This window comes from Lepidochelys olivacea (assembly GCF_965140295.1).
Source record: "Lepidochelys olivacea isolate rLepOli2 genome assembly, chromosome: 8".
Classification (NCBI taxonomy): Eukaryota; Metazoa; Chordata; order Testudines; family Cheloniidae; genus Lepidochelys; species Lepidochelys olivacea.
The window spans coordinates 4,724,030-4,742,095 of NC_140418.1; the positions used below are offsets into that span (position 1 = coordinate 4,724,030).

Below are 18,066 nucleotides of genomic sequence, written 5' to 3' on the forward strand. Positions count from 1 at the left end.
TTCTTGTTACTTAGGGAAGAAGCCAATCCTACCTGCTGGGATGATAGAGATACGGTATCCGCTTCAGCTCTTGGACAAGTGAGATTAAGTGCTGGCAAGGCTGGTTAGTCATCACTTATTACATGCGTTGGATAGAAAAATAAAATAAAATAAAATAAAACAGCTGAGGCTGTTACTAAATACCCAGCCTGTCTGATAATGGACTGAGTCCATAAAACATAATCCATTAAATTCCCATTTACATTTTCCCCCACTCTGCTGATCTGCCCTTTATAATGGAGAGGCAGAGAGAATCAAAGCCTGGTTTATATCAAACTTTGTGGAAAGGGTGGGGGAAAAGACTCCAGCACGGTGCAGAGTATTGTACATGTTCAATTTCATTCTCAACCCGGCAGTATAAAAAACAACCCCCCTCTTTGTGATATCCACATCCCCTAATACAGCATAATCCCACTTCCCGTATCTGACAAGTACAGCCAGCTCAGAGCGAGGAGCCATCTTTGTGACAGGAATATGGCTCTGGTCCCTAGAACAGCTGTGGATAGTATTCTCTCTCCAAGCAGCAAATGACCTCATCAGCAGTGCAGCTGCAGCTGACTGAGCATTGCCTGCTGAAATCTTGTCATCTGTGTTATTTAGGGAACACTGCCGCCCTATGGTGACAGGGAGGATACAACGAACAGTGGCTCTAAATTTATGTCTAATCCGCTGCTCACTCATGGTTCCAAGCTGGCATGTGAAGAAAACGTGGTGACCCTCTCTAGGTTCTGAACTTTTCCATGTTTCCTTTCAGGGAGTCAGGATGAAGACACACTAATCTGCATGTCTATTATTATTTGTATTACCGTCATGCCTATGAGCCCCAGTCACAGACCAGGGCCTCAGTGTGATAGGCACTGTACAAACAGCCTGTCCCCTAATGACTGCATTACACCATGCTTTACCGCTCGCGCCATTCTTCCACTGGGAGCGTAGCTTCTGTGACTGCAGTGGCTGAAGATCCATTTTTTTGCAGATTTTGGAATGTAGATACCACAGCTTAATTTTTAATTAAAAAAATTAAGAAATCCTGTCCCACCATGGCTATGCAGTGTATTGTGCCCACAAGCCCTGGTGAAGAGGAAGGTGATGGGTAATGCTAGACCACGCTCTGAACATTTAGACAGAAATCACAACACTCAGTTCCACGCCTGCTTCTGTCACTGTGACTTTGGGCTTGCAAAACCCATACAGACACACTGCAAGTGTAATTTACCAGGGTGCGTCACACTGGTGCAGTGCATCGACCCTGGGGGTTGTACCAGTGTAATTATGACAATGCAACCAGTCCCTGCGCCACACAAAACCACAGAATAACCAGAGTTTCTGAGTCATGTCAGTCTCTTTCCTCACAAAAAAACCAAGAGTAATCACTACTTCACAGGTAGGTCAGGAGGCTTTGTTAAATAATATTTGTAAAGCACTTCGTATCTCCCAGAGGCTACATGGTGGCTAAGCATTAACAACTCTTCATTGGCTCCACAACTCTGGCCAGTGCTCCCTAGCTGTGGAAAACCCTTTGTCTAGAAAGATGATGGATGCAGCACTAGGACTGGAGGAAGTAAGAGTGAAAGGGGAAGAAAGTTTGATGGGATGAATGGGAAAGATCCGAACAGAGATACAGAACAGTTTAGGGAGGGGAAAACAAACAGCTCTCTGGATGCAGCTAATTCTCCCTTAGATCTTGGGGCGGTGCGCCCCACCATTTCTCTGGAGCTGCACACGGTTAGGATCGACACTCACCTTTCATCTGGTGAACACGCCGTTTAAAAACGGACCCAAGCGGATGGTGCGTAGAAGGACCCTTTAGAGTATTTTTCAAAACGAAGACAAGCATGGTGCTACAACAGGCGCATAAGAGGAGTCAGTCACAAAATAAGAATGAATCAAATGGGAAACAGTGGATTTTACTGGCTGGCTGCCCATGGCAGGGAAAATCCCACATGATGGAAGGTACATTATCCTCTAAATAGAAGACTTACAAGGCTGTCCAAGTGAACAGATTTTATTAAACAAAAGGTTTCAGAGTAGCAGCCGTGTTAGTCTGTATTCGCAAAAAGAAAAGGAGGACTTGTGGCACCTTAGAGACTAACTCATGAAAGCTCGTGCCCAAATAAATTGGTTAGTCTCTAAGGTGCCACAAGTCCTCCTTTTCTTTTTATTAAACACAAGTTGTCTTTACATAGCATTGGGAACATTTCTTGGCTCATACCCCCTACACTACAAGAGGCCTTATGTCAGAGGAACTACTCATCCAGCTAAGGAGTTGGTAAGACTCCTTTATTTGACACAGGGGGATGGCATTTTTCCTCACCCCTCTACTTCCCCTCCCATCTCCGCAATACTTGGAGTCCTGGGGACAAAAAGTCAGCACAGGGAATCAAAGTGAACCCAGGTGTCCTATGTGGCAGTGAGAAGCACTACGTCTAGATCATCCCAGGAACCAAATCTCCTAAGCCAGTCACTGGAAGCGAATCCTATTCAGAGAGGCAAACAGAGGGAACTTGGAGTGTGTTGCTAGATAGATCATTTATTAAAAGTGAAACTCAGGCATTTATAGCTTTGTCTGACAGGACAGAGTTAAAGTCTCATACACGGTGGGAGCAGAACATTTTCTACATCTCAGAGAAAATTATACAGTTTCACTATAAGTTACTAGAGTTACATTGACAGTACACAGCTATCTTACATCAGTAAAAATACAAGATATCAAAAACATTTGGCATAAGATCAGCACAACATGTGGGAGGCCGTAATGAAAGGGAGAATGATTTTTTTTCTCCCAGTAAGCCTGGTACAGAGTAAAAGGATTTTTTTTTAAGTTATCCGATGCGTCTCCTCTCGGTGTTCCAGCTGTGGAATGGGACAAGACAGGAGGGATGAAGACAACAAATGAAAGGCAAAAACGCAAACCTCGTTCTTTTAAAAACAATAATGGAAATCTATTACGTCAGAGACCTAAGAACCTATTGCAAACTATTTTATACATCAGACCTGATTGTAACTGAAATTCAGAATTTAAGGCAAGAGCCCTCCCACTCCATGAACACTATTTAGTTACTTTCCAACAGAGCTGTGGGTAATGGATAACATGGAAGTGAGAGCAGAGGTTTGTTGCAAAAGTGAATGGACTATCTGGTGCCGTTAAGAGTCCTGTTTACAACTAGAAAGCAGAAACCGAAAACTGAACTTTACCACCTCTCTTATGGTTGATAAGCCCTAGCTGACATGAAGGAACAATAATGAAAAAGAGCAATCAACAATATTCTATTGTGTCTCCATGATGGGCCCTTTAGTGAATCCACTGGGCAGTAAAATGGCTCCCACCTAAAAGTTTAATGTTCCCTCATCTCAATAGTTTAAATTTTAAAGAGAAAACGATGCTAGGGCATTGCAGGAGTAAGAATGGTTTGCTGTTTGAAACAAAAAACAAAATCTTTTCTATCAAGTCCCCCTCCCTGACCACTTCCATTTACCTACCATGATTTCCCACCAGTATTTACATTAGAACCTACCGACAGAAGTAAAGTGCATGGCTCACCCTTTCTCCTTCCCACTACATTTGCGTTTGGCATAAAACACTCATCGCAAAATTTAACACTGTTTAGCTGACTCTTCTTAAAAATGTGTGCGTGAAAGAAGTCCATTTAGCTGGGTTTTCATTTGGACCATGTCCTACATGGAGTTCTCTTTGCTATGCTACCTAGTCTGAAATATGTTTGCTGTGGGTTACTTTGGCTCTAGATTTCACAGCTGGTTTGGGTAAGAAGCCATCCTACTGACATGTCTGACTTTCAGTTGCCAGACAGATTTGTGTGTGTGTTTTTTTTGTTCGGCTACACATCAAAAGAGCCTCCAACTTTCCTTAGAAGCACGCCTGCAGGTACCAGAGAATTCAATAAAGTCGGAACAACCTTAATCCTCCACTTTTCTGGATCTTAGGATACGTATAAACCACAGCAGTAAGAATGGCACAGCTGTGGTGCTGCAGTTGTGCTGTCTGTGGCACTCTAGAGTAGATGCTTCCGTCACCGACGGGAACGGCTTTTACCACTGACGTAGGTAATTCACCTCTCGAGAGGCAGTAGCTAGACCGACGGAAAGAATTCTTCCGGTGATCTAGCTGTGTCTACAGCAGAGTTAGCTCGACCTAACTATGTTGCACAGGGCATTACATTTTTCACAGTCCCGAGAGATGTAGCTAGGCTGACCTAAGTTTTTAAATCAGGCTTTAATCAGCAAAAGAAACATTAAATATTACTGCAACAGTTTGCTCAAGATATGCAGTATTCAAGATACAGACACAAAACGAGGCCTTGAAAGATGAACACAGAACATCTAAGGACAAAGTGCCCCCTAAGAACTTGCCAGCTTTATCAGCTGCACTTTCCAGTCATCACAATGCCACTGCCCCTAATTTAATCCTATCACAGGACACTTCAAATTCCCTTGCTTTTTCCTTCACTGAGCTCAAGGGATGAAAAAGGTCAGTGATTTCTTTTTCTTCCCCTACAAATACTAGGGACCAGCATAGGACCACTACACAGGATTAAATTAACCCACTGAAGAAGCCTGCAGGAGGGACTCTGAGTTCCATCGTAAGGGTTTAGGGTCTGATCCAAACCCTAATGAAGTTGACAGGAGTCTTTAATTGGATCAGGTTCTTATGTGGACAGGAGGGTTTCCTATGGGCCTTCTGCACTGGATGAATTCCACCCAGAGACTTGGAACAAATTATATACGACTACTAAAGTTTGCGCACCATGGTTGAGTTAGACCGCATTTAAATCCTGTCTGTGAAATGCAAATTCTAAAAGTATCAAGGTAAAAAACTTACACCTTGTGTGAATGAACCACATCCATCAAAGCAATTCTGTTCTCCTGCATCTTCAACAAACCCTGTCAAAGTGCTGAAAAATTTCACACCCCTGAGGCTCAAAAAAAACATTTGCTGTTGAGCATTTAAAACCTGTTGGACAGTATCATTAATGGGCGAGCAGCACAATCAAACACACACAGTGGCATTACACAGAGCAATTGCATTGTTGCGTTTCTGATTATTAAAGTCTAAATGCTCCGAGAGCCACAGGCACTCTGAACATGGCTATTGCTGCTGAATTGACGTGTGATGTCAGTGTCTAGCGTGGGTAGCCACATGAGTGACCAGTCCCTCCACCAAGACACTTGCTCTCAGGATCAAGGCTTGTTATTCTAGCGGAGTTGAGAACAAGAGAATAAGGCATCTCCAAGTGTTCATAAGGCAATGGGATCCCAGGGATCTGAAAACCAAAGATTCCTCTGCTTCTTTGGTGTCCTTCCTCCAACCTCTCCACCTTACAAACTCCTGCTAATGGCTGGTAAACATCTTTCCATCACCACACCTTAGAATAAGATTTTTTTTAAAAGTAAAGTATAATTGCTTAAGTGAAACCAACAACAATCATAAATTTTATATCAAACACTTAGCTCAGAAAATTTCCTGAATCCCACCTCTGCACAAAAACATTCCAATGAATACACCTGAACAGATGGAACCTGCCACCATATTTCCTTTGTAAAGAATGGCTAAAACACTGCAACGACTTTTTTTTTTTAAGAGCAAATAAAGGAAAAAAAACCCCTAACAACCCCACACAAATTCCATTTTTGGTCTGGAAATCAGGATGAGGCATAACCTACTCATAACTTGAAGACAGATTTTTCCTTAATCACTCTCCTCTGGGTGCATGCATAAAAACTCTGAAGTTAATTATGCAGTCAGAGAACATATCTTCTAGGCATCTGTCCTGAATTATATAAAGCAGATCAATTGACTGATATGGGGTGTTTATTTCATCCTTCCAATAAGGAAGGGACCAGAATAATGGAGACTCTTAAACACTCAAGAAATATTGATGCAAGACATTTGCTTACCATTCCATACACTCCTTCACTGCTTGTGTCAAAGCGCCTTAGGATATGTCTATATTGCAATTAGACACCTGTGGCTGGCCCATGCCAGCTGACTCCCAAGGGACTGTTTAATTGCAGATGTTTGGGCTTGGGCCTCACAAGGTCCTAGAGCCCCGGCTCCAGCCCAAGCTCGATTGGCTACATGGCAATTAAAAAGCTCCCTAGCCCCACGAGTCTGAGTCAGCTGGCACCGGCCAGCTACAGGGTTTTAACTGAAGTGTAGACATACCCTCTGATCTAAATAGTTTGTAAAATTCATACTGAATTGGAGTCTGTGATGACACTTGAAACAATCCACATCCTTCAGAAATGCATCAGATTAAAATGGAATATCTCTATCACTAGAAGTATTTTCTGCATGACACTGGACTTATTAAAAAGGCTGAAGTTTCTTGGCAATCTATTTGGAACATAAGCAAACACTTGAAAGCTCTGCAAATAAACTCAGTTTGCTTAGAGTGGTGACCTTAATTATTTTACCAGATACTTTGGGAAAGCTTAAGATTTCAATAAGTTATTGTATGAACGGTCTGTCTTGCACAATAAGCAATACATACAATATTGAGCTGTGTCTCTTATATTTAGCTATTCAAAGCTACAGACAGTTTCTGCATGTTCAAACCCACAACTGAAAAATTCTAACCAAAGTTCTCCACTGTTCATTTTGCTGCTTAAGGCTTGTTTCATATATGCTCATCAGGTGGGGTCTTGGCATCTCAGAACAGAATAAAAAGATTAAAAAGCTAAAACAGCAGGGGAGTGGTGTGGTTTTTTAAAAATCACAAAGACTACCTTGAATTGAATTTGAGGTCACTGGAAAATGACAGGTCACAATGCTCTTTAGGTTCCCCTTGCCAATTTTGTTTAGGCTGTGAAGATTTGTAAGAACACCTTGGCTTGAAATGACAAAAATGAGTGATTTTAACTTTACTTTTAAAACATGCAGTTACAAAGGACAACTGTGTGCCATTCTACGATCAGCATTATTTCTAGGAAATGTAAATTTAATGCTTATGAAAGGTGAGTGCTTTGACACTCTGTCCATTGCCAAAACAGTGCAGGCAGATGCTGTTCAAATATCGCTTACGCTCGTGTTAGTACACTGGTGACATATCTACCGCTCCTAGAATGGTTTATCTGAAACTGAGACTGGAAGTCAGACCAATCTGTGAGCCAGTCTTGTGACGTGGACCTGCTGAAGACCAGATTGAGAATAAAGTCACTTGTGTGATTTATACCTGATCTGGCCCAGGATAAAGGCTTGAGCCATAAGCCATTACTTCACCTATCCCCCTGAGCCTAGAATTCAAGAGACACAACAAAGATTTATGTGAATTAATTGGGGCATTTTTAACGACATGATCAAACCAGTGAATTAATTCACAATATTTGCCTAAATGCCACATATTTCCTTAAATGCCATAAGTCCAGAAAATGCAGATGTTCTCAAATGCTTAAAACAATTCAATTAAATAATGAGTTTTTAAATAAGGTAAAGCAGATGAAAAGGTTGGCAATATCAGTTTGGTTTCCACATGATATGATGTGAGAAATCCATTTTCAAACCAATCCAACAGCGTTCACTGAGTGGATTTGGTGAATTGTAGCATTCATTCACAGAAGTTTGGAACTTGTAGCACTGACTCAGAGAAAGTTGGAGTGTGTTCAGGTTGTGAGCAAGCTTCAGACAGACTTCTGACCCATGCACCTTGATTCTGAATTATAATTCCACTGCTGTTCCAGTCCTGAGCCAAAGCGTGTTGCATGGTGGTTTTGTGATGCAGACTGAGACCACTGAATTCTTTTTACTCATCACCAAAATCACATTCGGAAGCAGGCTTCCAGAAGTACTTTAACACACTGCATCAATGAACTTCAAAGCCACAAAGTCCTACTGATATCTTTAATTCTTCCTATGATCTTTATTCCTTCATTCCAATGTTGGCTTTGACTGGGAAGAAAGTCTTCTTAGGCATGTTGGATGCATGTTTTCAGATAGTCCTGACCAAGAGTGTCTATATCATGTCATTCACACACACAGCATTTAAAATTTTTTACAATATAGTTTAACAGTCTTTATAAGCTTAAAATGCATGACACCACCTGTTCCTTCAATATCATGCTTATTCTCATCCAAAGTCCAACTCATCTTTATTCTAGTTGCTTGCTGCTTTCTGATTTGTGGTCCAGCCTGCTCTTGTTGGTCTTTACCATGTAGATAAAGTAAGCAAGTGTCTCCTTTTCATTCACAGGGATATTTCTGAAGTGGCGGCTAATGGTCTAAATATTATAAAAGAAAAAAAAAAAGGCAAATTCTTGAATTAAATGCAGAAATAAGCAGAGCTACAGTTTGGTCTTTGTTCATCCTGACATTGATTTAAGGCTGTCAAGTAAAACACACTTTTATGCAAACATGCACTGATTTGAACAGTCAGTCCTCATTTACCCCTTCACTATAGCTAGAATGTGCATATGGGCAGAGAGTTGTCTTGCTAAATCAACAATTTCAGGAGCCAATTCACAAGTGGAATTTGGAAGCCAGGAAGTCCTCCTTTCCTAGGAAAGCATTACAACAGGCTAGTATTTTAGTTAGTAGTAGAAACCACCTCCCCAATCCATTCCGTGCCAAGTTTGCTTGGAGAGAGTTTCCCCATGACTCAATATTTTAAAGAAGAGTGAAGGAAAGCTATCGCCAAGCTTCGCTAAAGTCATCCAAAAGAGGTAGAGACTTGGCAATGTAAACAATGCAGCTTCAATGGACCTTTGCCCACATTAAAACACATTGGAAGCTTTCATAAAAGGAACTGAAAGGGGATCCACAACAGAAAAAAAGCTAGGGCTGCTATCTCAAACTCTGGTAACAACCCTGGACAGTTAGGTTGCTTTTCTCATCCAAAGGATAAATCTAATGTAAAAAGGGTCTTGCTGGGCCAGGATTAGGAGATGTGCTTTCCCCTATGGTGGGAACATCTCTTTCAGTACCCAGCACAACTCCAGAATTGGTTTTTGATGCAGGTTGAACAATATGAATCACTCCAAGAAGACTTATGGAAGTTTGAGTTTTCCTTACGGTGGGTTAGAAGCAGATGTCTAAGAGCCTCAGGCAGAAGTGATTCAAGCATGGGAGCTGGACGAGGATCCAGCGTAGGGTCAAAGCTGCTCAAACTTCACAGGAAATCTGGGAAGTGTGTGACAATTTTAAGTTAGGCTCCCCTTAAGGTTAATCTCTGCTTGCATAATAGTTTTGCTGGGGATACTAATGTAAATGTGCTTCAGTACATAGCGCTTGCCAACAAGAGGGAATTGAAAGACTGCTTACTCATTAGCTAGAACACTACAAACACATGATATACCAATGAGGATCTACATCCCACCCTTCACCTTGTTACTCTATGCCATATACTGTACAACATTATCAACATTAATTCTGTACTCTACTTTGAAAATGAGCAACAAAACATTTTACAAAGCCGCCAGAATTTTGCGTGCTGTATGGTGGTAAAAGTCCTGGGCCTGCAGAAAACACAGTGCAATTTCTGCAGAGGTAAGGTTAACCTGATGAGAGCAGAGCTTCCCTAGGAACACATTCAGGTGAAATCGGGGCAGGAGTGGGGATTCTGTAACACTGGCCTGAAGCACAACTGCCTTGAACATTAGAATATCTATTAAGGACACTACATCTATCTGTAGTACTCCTTGTATAGAAGAGCTACCCAAACTCTTGTCTCAAGTGGAGGACAGAAGGAGGAGACAGCTCTTTAATGGCTTATTAAGAACAGCCATACTAGGTCAGACCAATGGTCCATCTAATCTGGTATTGGGTCTTCTGACAGCAGCCAGTGCCAGGTGCTTCAGAGGGCATGAACAGAACAGGCGATCACTGAGTGATCCATTCCATCACCCTCTCCCAGCTTTTGTCAGTCAGAGGCTCGGGACACCCAGAGCATGGAGTTGCATCCCCGATCATCTTGGCTAATAGCCATTGATGGACCTGATAATTTTTTAACTCAGTTTTACTTTTGACCTTCACGAAATCCCCTGGCAACGAATTCCACAGTTCTGACTGTGCATTGTGTGAAGCAGCACTTCCCTTTGTTTGTTTTAAACCTGCTGACTATTAATTTCATTGGGTGACCCTTGGTTCTTGTGGTATGTAAAGGACTAAACAACATTCCTTATTCATTTTATCCATGCCATTCATGCTTTTATGGTCTTCTATCATATCCACTCGTAGCCATCTCTTTTCCAAGCTGAAAAGTCCCAGTCTTATTAATCTCTCCTCATATGCAACCTTAATAATTTTTGTTGCCCTGCTCTGTAATTCTTCCAATTCTAATTTATCTTTTCTGAGATAGGGCAACCAGAACTGCATGCAACGTTCAAGGTGTTGGGAGTACCACAGATTTATACAGTGGTGATATGATATTTTCTGTCTTATCTATCCCTTTTCTAATGGTTCCTAACATTGTTCGTTTTGACTGCCACTGCACACTGAGCAGATGTTTTCATAGAACTAGCCACAATGACTTCAAGATTTCTTTCAGAGTGGCAACAATTACTTTAGATCCCATCATTTTGTATGTACAGTTGGGATTATGTTTTCCAATGTGCACTATCAGCACTGAATTTCATTTGCTGTTTTGTTGCCCAGTCAACCACTTTTGTGAGATCCCTTTATAACTCTTCACAGTCTGGTTTGGACTTAACGGTCTTGAGTAATTTTGAATTGTCCAGAAATTTTGCCATCTCTTTACCCATTTACCCCCTTTTCTAGATCATGTATGAACCGCACTGCTCCCAGTACAGATCCCTGGGAGATATTGCTATTTATCCCTCCACATTCTGAAAACTGACCATTTATCCCTACCTTGTGTTTCCTGTCTTTTAACCAGTTACTGATCCACGTGAGGCCTTTCCCTCTTATCCCACGACTACTTACTTTGCTTAAGAGCCTTTGGTGAGGGCCTTTGTCAAAGACTTTCTGATAGTTCAAGTACACTATATCCACTGGATCACCCTTGTCTACAGATTTGTTGATCCCCTCAAAGAATTCTAACAGACTGATGAGGCATGATTTATTAGGTAAGCAAGGTATGTCAGGATCATGGAAGGAAAGAGAGAAGGGAAGAACTGGGTTAGTGACTCTGCTTTTAATATGAAGAAATGCAGCCCAACTGCACTAGGCAGAGAATGGAGAAAAACGAAAACAATATGACATTTAAAATGACTGTTAAATCATGCTGTATGCAGTGTAGTTATAGCTCTGTTGGTCCCAGAATATTAGAGACACAAGGATAGTGAGGTAATATCTTTTATTAGACCAACTTCCATTGGCGAGAGAGAGAGAAGCTTCTGAGCCACACACAGAGCTCTTCTTTGGGTGACCTGAAGAAGAGCTCTGTGTGGCTCAAAAGCTTTTCTCTCTCATCAACAGAAGTTGGTCTAATAAAAGATTACCTCACCCTCCTTGTCTCTCTGCTAGAATGTGTCTCAGGAGTTTGGTTTTACAGCTGTCCCCAACTAATAGCTTGAAAATTGGTAAATACACAGGACAATAAGAGTCCATTTTCTGATTCTATTCACTCTGCCATCATTAATCATTCACTTTTTAATGAATTAGATGGATGGAAAGAAAGGAGAACAAACAACAGCTACTGCAAAATGTTCCTCAGGATCCTTCTCATGGGAAGGAGAATACACTTATAGCAATTCACTGGAAACCAGCAGCAGAGCATCTGGTATGTACTAGTGATAGAGTCAGTGCAATCACTTGTGTCCAGAAAATGGATGTCAGGTTGGGGAACCGAAAAATACATTTTTCTTCTGTTATAAAAAGCAACTCCCCACACCCTCGCTTACTTCTGCTAGCTGAGCCTTATTGAGGCCAGGCCTGGTCTGTAACTTGTAATGTCTTTTGTACCGTCGCAGCGTGTTCACTTGCAGCTGGAACAGGTCAACCTGGAAAACAGATGCAGGATGACTGGGGTGCAGATGTATCTGAGGAGAGTAGCTCAAACTGGCACTTACTAGCTCAACAGGACTGTTCTGTCTGTATTCAGAGCCACATGGGCTTGCTTTAGTGACAAATATAAGTCTACTTTTTAATTCTTGTTAATGTTGCAGAGCCAAAACAGTCTCAGGGGAGAGAAATTCTGTTCTGGCTCATATACCACAACAGAACGGTTAGCCAATTTACAGCTGTAAGGCCAAATTCTGCTCTCAATTACACCTCCGCATCCTCAGTAATCCTTTCACTTGTAAACTGAGTGAATCTGATAAGCAGGTCATTTACACAAAAATAGTCCCCCAATGCCATTTTTAGAGAGTTGTTTTTCAGAGAAGAACCACACTAAGAATTATAGAGTTCTTTGTTACAAACAGAAATCATAACTCACTGCTGTTCCCACAGAGTTTAGAAACTTGTGGCTGAATACCATCTTATTACCCACTGAGCAAATGGCTAATGTCATAAACTGTTGGGTTTCCGGGCACTGTGAAGGAATGAACTCAACCAGGGATATTTCAAAATGTAAACGCACAATTTCTACAGTGAGAGTGAAAAAACTGCACAAAGGGCAGGCAGAAAGTGCGTGCTTCAGTAACAGTCCAGGTGAAGGGAACTTTAAATGTAAATTGAAAAACTCCCTCTTATGTTTTAAAGTATGCGTTGAATGTTACTTAACTTTTGTTATCTGCAGCATATGGCACAGAAATTTAATTTTGTTGTTAGTAATGTTTTTAGGAACTATGACGTCCTGCCACTGGCTCCTGTATTAACTAAGCAACGTATTAGCGTGTCAGGTATGAGAAATACCTCTAAAGCAAATGAGCCAGCCCAGAAGGGCTCTGTTAAGTAATTATTTCAATTTATTATTGTAGCACACTTAAAAGTGTGCTCAATGCCCAAAGTACAAATAATAATACCACCTAATACCATCAGTAGATCTCAAAGCACTTTACAAAGGAAGTCAGTTTCATAACCCCATTTTACAAACGGGGAAACTGAGGAATAGAGAAATTAGATTAAATAAGATAATGTGGCTCTTGTCTCAAAGATTTTATAATTTATTTGTTTCATGGTTTAATACAGGTGTTAAAACAGGTATATTTAAAGGTGTTAAATACATAAACAAGTGTTTTTAATTTATAAGGGGGGGGTCACACTCAGAGGCTTGCTGTGTGAAAGGGGTTACCAGTACAATAGTTTGAGAAACACTGGTTTAAGAGTATTATTAAATAATGCTGCTCTGGGATGTAAAAAGTATTATACATATTTCAAAACTGCACAACATCATTGAATGTTGCTTAGTTAAGCCCACATGGGCTGACTCCATTACCATAGTGGAGAGTCTGAAAGCTGTGATATCCCAGAATGATGCATGCTGGGTTGTAGCACCAATCAGGAATCATGCAGTACAACTTGACGTGCATTCATTTTTTTTTTTAAATAGTAACTTTAGAATAGTGTATATGCTGACTACCCCCTTACTTGTTGTTTAGGCACACTCTATTAGAACTGGAAGAAATTTTTCAACTAATAGATTTGCTGAAAAATGCAGTCTCAGGGCAACTGAAACTATTCACGGTTTTTGGTCAAATTCAGTGATCATTTTCAGCTGAATATATTTTTTTTAAAAATGTAAAAGTTTTGTTTTGAAATTTGGGTCAATTTGTTTTTTAAAAAGCGTTAAAAAGGGTCACCCCCCCAAAAATGTAACAAAATAAAAACAAATTAACTTAGGGTCCAATGAAACATTTTGTTTGACCCAAAAAACAATTCTTTTCACTTTTGTTTTGGCAAGAAAATAAAATTCTGTTCAAAACAAATTCGTTTTTATTTATTTAGGTGGTTTGGCCACTGAATTGAAAAATAAACTATTTTCTCAGCTCTACTCCCTGCATATAAAATTGTAGGCTTGGACTTCTTTTCCACAAATCTTTTCAATTCCTCTTTTATAGAAAGTTTTAAGTGGACATGTATATAGAAGAAATCTAGTAAAGCCAGGAACTGGATCATTCCAGGGTGATGAAAGAAAATGGAATATGCTCACAAAACAAAATCAGAATAATCTCCCTCAATATAAAAATTATTCCTGAAGGCACTGTTACTTCCATAAGAATTTAGACAAAGCTGCAATTTCAGTGAAAGAAAGAGTCTTCACAGATATATGAAAGTGCTCAAATGTCCCTATTTCATGGACTTGAAAGGATGTATGCCTTCCCCCCAAGACAATAAGGTTCATGAAATTTGAACACGGCAGACACTGGCAATAGCAGCCAACATCCGCTTTTGTGAGACACTTACTTCTGGGACATCCATCTCATGCTCAGGAGAGTCTCCTCCATCATCGCTAGTTTTCCTCTTCCTTTTGTTTCGGACACTCTGAATGAAATTCTTGTGGAAATCACAAATATACAGGTGCCTTACCTAAGAGTAAAAAGTGGGGGAAAAAGCAATCAGAGTAGTTATTATATAAAAACACTGTATCAGACTACGATCAATTATAAAGAAATAATACACAGGACACATTTGCTGCACTACATTTAACACTATGAAAATTGGTATATTTGAATCATGAATACTCGTGAATTATGGAAATAAGCTCATCGTGTGAATGGCTAGGGCTGAGAAGAGGCAGAGGAAAATGAAGGGTTCCTAACAGCCTGAGTTGAAATTCAATCTCTAATAATAATGCTAAATTTATGATGTCACATTCACTTTTATGAAACCAATCAAATGTCACAAAATAAAGGATGAATTCTCTACAGGATCATGTCTCTTCACTTCTGAATTGAGCTGTAGCTGAGCTGTGAAGAATAAGGTTCTGAATCTGTGAAGATTTATGCATGTGTTTACCTTGATGTACACAAGTAATCCCACTGAAATCAGTGAGATTACTAACGTGCATGTTTTCAGGATCAGGACCTAACCCCTTACCAAACAACAGAAGAAGACAGACTAACTGACTACTTTTTGTACATTAGAATCTTATGTACGCTGCTACTCTGAAATCTTTCTAAAAGTTCGCCCCAATATGAAAGTCCCTGTTAAGAGGGCATTTTCTAATGAAAACTAACATTCTCTAAACTGACTGTAAATGACAGAAATGAGTAGATGCTAGTCCAGTACAAATGCCTTTAAACTGTAAAGAAAGCACTTTGTACAGTCAGTTTAATCCTTTCTGCCCGTTTAGTTATTTCATTGGTTTCCCCTTTCACTTTTGTGGTCTTTCATATGTAAGAAGGGAAACAAAATATTAAAAGATAGTAAAATTTGACTCACATTAGAAAGATTCAGGGACTACTCTGAGAGGTGAAATACGTGATTTAAAAAAAATTACTAGATTTCAAGTTGAGTCTCTCTCTTTAAAGTGATTTTCTCCCTTGTTGCTGTGTGAAAGATGGTCACAAACAAGAGGAAAAGTGAAATCAACCATATGAAATATGCCATTAAATGGACAAAGTACACTCAAATTAAAGCAATATGCCATTAAATGGACAAAGTACACTCAAAGTACACTCTAATTTCTTTCAGTTGTCCTAATCTTATGGCTGCTTATAACAACTGCAGGCAAAAAAAAAAAATTCTGATGGAAGTGAGACTTATGCTGATGGAGTTACTTTAAATAGAAACTTTCTCCATAAAGACTATGGCTGCTGAGCTCAGATGTATCCTCCTCCCAGTGAGGGTCCCATTTATAGGCCTGACGGACCGATGTCTCTTAAAATGATCATTAATTGGCTGGCAGCAGATAAGCCAACCAATAAAGAAGCTCGCAATTTTTTTCATTTAAAAAATGGTTATGTCAACTGTTCAGTCAGATGTGACAGTTTTTAAATGATTGCTTCATGGGAACAGTTCGAAGCTTTACTTATGTAAATACCTCCCAACTGGTCAGGATCTGTGGAATTAAAGTTACCTCTTTAGTAATCACAGCAGTCACAAGTACCTAACAGTGGCTGAAGTGGTACTACTGTCTTCAAAACTAAGAGAAAATGGCCTTTTCTCTATCCTTCCGCACAACATGCTCACTGGAATGCAAGATGCTTCTCCTCGAGCACCTATCATCTGGAAGGTTTCAGAGTAACAGCCGTGTTAGTCTGTATTCGCAAAAAGAAAAGGAGTACTTGTGGCACCTTAGAGACTAACCAATTTATTAGAGCATGAGCTTTCGTGAGCTACAGCTCACTTCATCAGATGCATATCGTGGAAACTGCAGCAGATTTTATATATACACAGAGAATATGGAAGTCTGGAAGTCCTTTTAAATCTCTCACTACTTTACTAGCCCTACTTCTCACTTCATCGCCAGTTGATCTCTCCCTCTCTCTTCTTCCAGACCTTTTCTCTGTCCTCTACATCTTTTACAACATTAGTAGTGATATTTAAATCTGTAAAATCGTTTGGAATAAAGCCTGCAAAATAAAGGGTCACATTAGGTATACCTACACTTCCTATTCCCTTCAGAGGGGGAAAGAACCCTAGCATTGTCAATCCGGTGTGTAAAACATTGCCAATGTGGCTCAATAAACACAATTTGCAACGTTCAAGGCACGCTGTCTTCAGTTTGGTCCCAAAATCCATGCAATGCCAGGTGTAACTGCAGTCTGGTGGTACCAAACGGTTGTATAAGGCTCCTCCCCTGCACTGTAAAGCAGATGCTGGGTTCCAGCCCAGAAGAGGCCACACTGCAGTGGCTCATGAACTTCGCAGAGCACTGTAGGTGCCTTTGGGCCACATAAATGCAAGGCTGCGACCCGGGTTACAACTCACACTTTTGTCAATGTCCAGCTTGAGCTTCTTCTGGGAGATGCTCTTCTGGATCCTCTTGCTGAAGGAGGCATTGCCGGCCGGGCGCACACAGCGGTCCCCGTCATCAATCAGGCAGCAGCTCTGGCCGTAAAAGGGGGCAGCGGGGGGCCCATCCCGGCTGTCCTCCTCGGTGCTGAAACCATTCATCGCCCGGCCCCGCCCGGAGAGTAATGGCAGGCAGACACCCGGTGCCTCCCAACGGCGGAGACTGCGACCCCCGCAAAGAGAGCGGCTCCAACACCCAGCGCTCCCACCCCCCCGGGGGGCCTAAAAACTCCCGGCAGCGTCCGAGCCCGGGGCCCCCTAGAAACTCCCGGCAGGTCCCAGCCTCCCCCCGGGGGGGGGCCTAGAAACTCCCGGCAGCGTCCCCGGGCCGCCCCAGGGGCCCCCTAGAAACTCCCGGCAGGTCCCAGCCTCCCCCCCGGGGGGGGCCCTAGAAACTCCCGGCAGCGTCCCCGGGCCGCCCCCAGGGCCCCCCTAGAAACTCGCGGCAGCGTCCGAGCCTCCTCCCGGGGGGGCCTAGAAACTCCCGGCAGCGTCCCCGGGCCGCCCCAGGGGCCCCCTAGAAACTCCCGGCAGGTCCCAGCCACCCCCCAGGGCCCCCTAGAAACTCCCGGCAGCGTCCCCAGGCCGCCCCCAGGGCTCCCCTAGAAACCCCCGGCAGGTCCTAGGGGCCCCCTAGAAGCCCCCGGCAGCGTCCGAGCCCGGGGCCCCCTAGAAGCCCCCGGCAGCGCCCCCCGGTGAAGGGTCCCTAGGCACACGCGGCAGCGCCCCCGCCCCTCTCGGGCCCAGCCGGGCGGGGAGCCGGCGAGCGCCCCCTGGCTCTCCGGCCGGCTGCCGCAGAGCGGAGGCCAGGCCAGGCCGGGCCGGGCCCCGAAGCGCCGCCGCCGCAGGGACCCCACACACAAAAAACCTGCCCGCCCCGCCTCCTGGGCAGAGGAAGTACCGCCCCCGCGCCCGCATTGGCCGGCGGCGCCCCCGGGGCGGGGTTCCGCCCTCGCTAGCGCACCCCATTGGCGGAGGCGGCTGCCCGTCGCCGGCGCTTGGCCGCTTCCTGCGGAGGAGAGGGAGGCCGCTGAGGTGGGTTGGAAGCGGGCGGGCCAGAGCCGGGAGGCCTGGCGGGGGGCCTGGTCTCGGGCACTGTCCCCCCGGATCCGGGCACCCCAGGGCCCAGGATGACTGCCCCCAGCCCCCCCCCTCAAACGGGCGCCCCCCCAGGGCCTCCCCACCCCCCAGACCCGGGCACTCCCTCCTCAGACCGG

At 42.9% G+C, this 18,066-nt stretch overlaps 1 protein-coding gene across 1 annotated transcript; it reads right to left on the reverse strand.

Annotated features, from left to right (window-relative positions):
• Positions 1-2,549: 2,549 nt before the first annotated feature.
• On the reverse strand, positions 2,550-17,400 carry SAP30L (SAP30 like). Its single transcript, XM_084635708.1, has 4 exons — positions 16,766-17,400; positions 14,297-14,419; positions 11,851-11,949; positions 2,550-8,271 (listed from the first exon to the last, which is right to left on the reverse strand). The coding sequence occupies exons 1-4, from the start codon at positions 16,949-16,951 to the stop codon at positions 8,143-8,145; spliced, it is 537 nt and encodes a 178-aa protein (XP_084491834.1). The 5' UTR covers positions 16,952-17,400; the 3' UTR covers positions 2,550-8,142.
• Between the last annotated feature and the right edge of the window lie 666 nt (positions 17,401-18,066).

Excerpts from the sequence above, each read along its gene's own strand:
- SAP30L (XM_084635708.1), bottom strand. The coding sequence starts at position 16,951 with ATGAATGGTTTCAGCACCGAGGAGGACAGCCGGGATGGGCCCCCCGCT. Across the intron at positions 14,420-16,765 it reads AGCTGGACATTGACAAAAGT|GTAAGGCACCTGTATATTTG; the intron begins GTGAGTTGTAAC and ends TTTTACTCTTAG. Across the intron at positions 8,272-11,850 it reads ATAAGGCTCAGCTAGCAGAA|ACCATTAGCCGCCACTTCAG; the intron begins GTAAGCGAGGGT and ends TATAATATTTAG.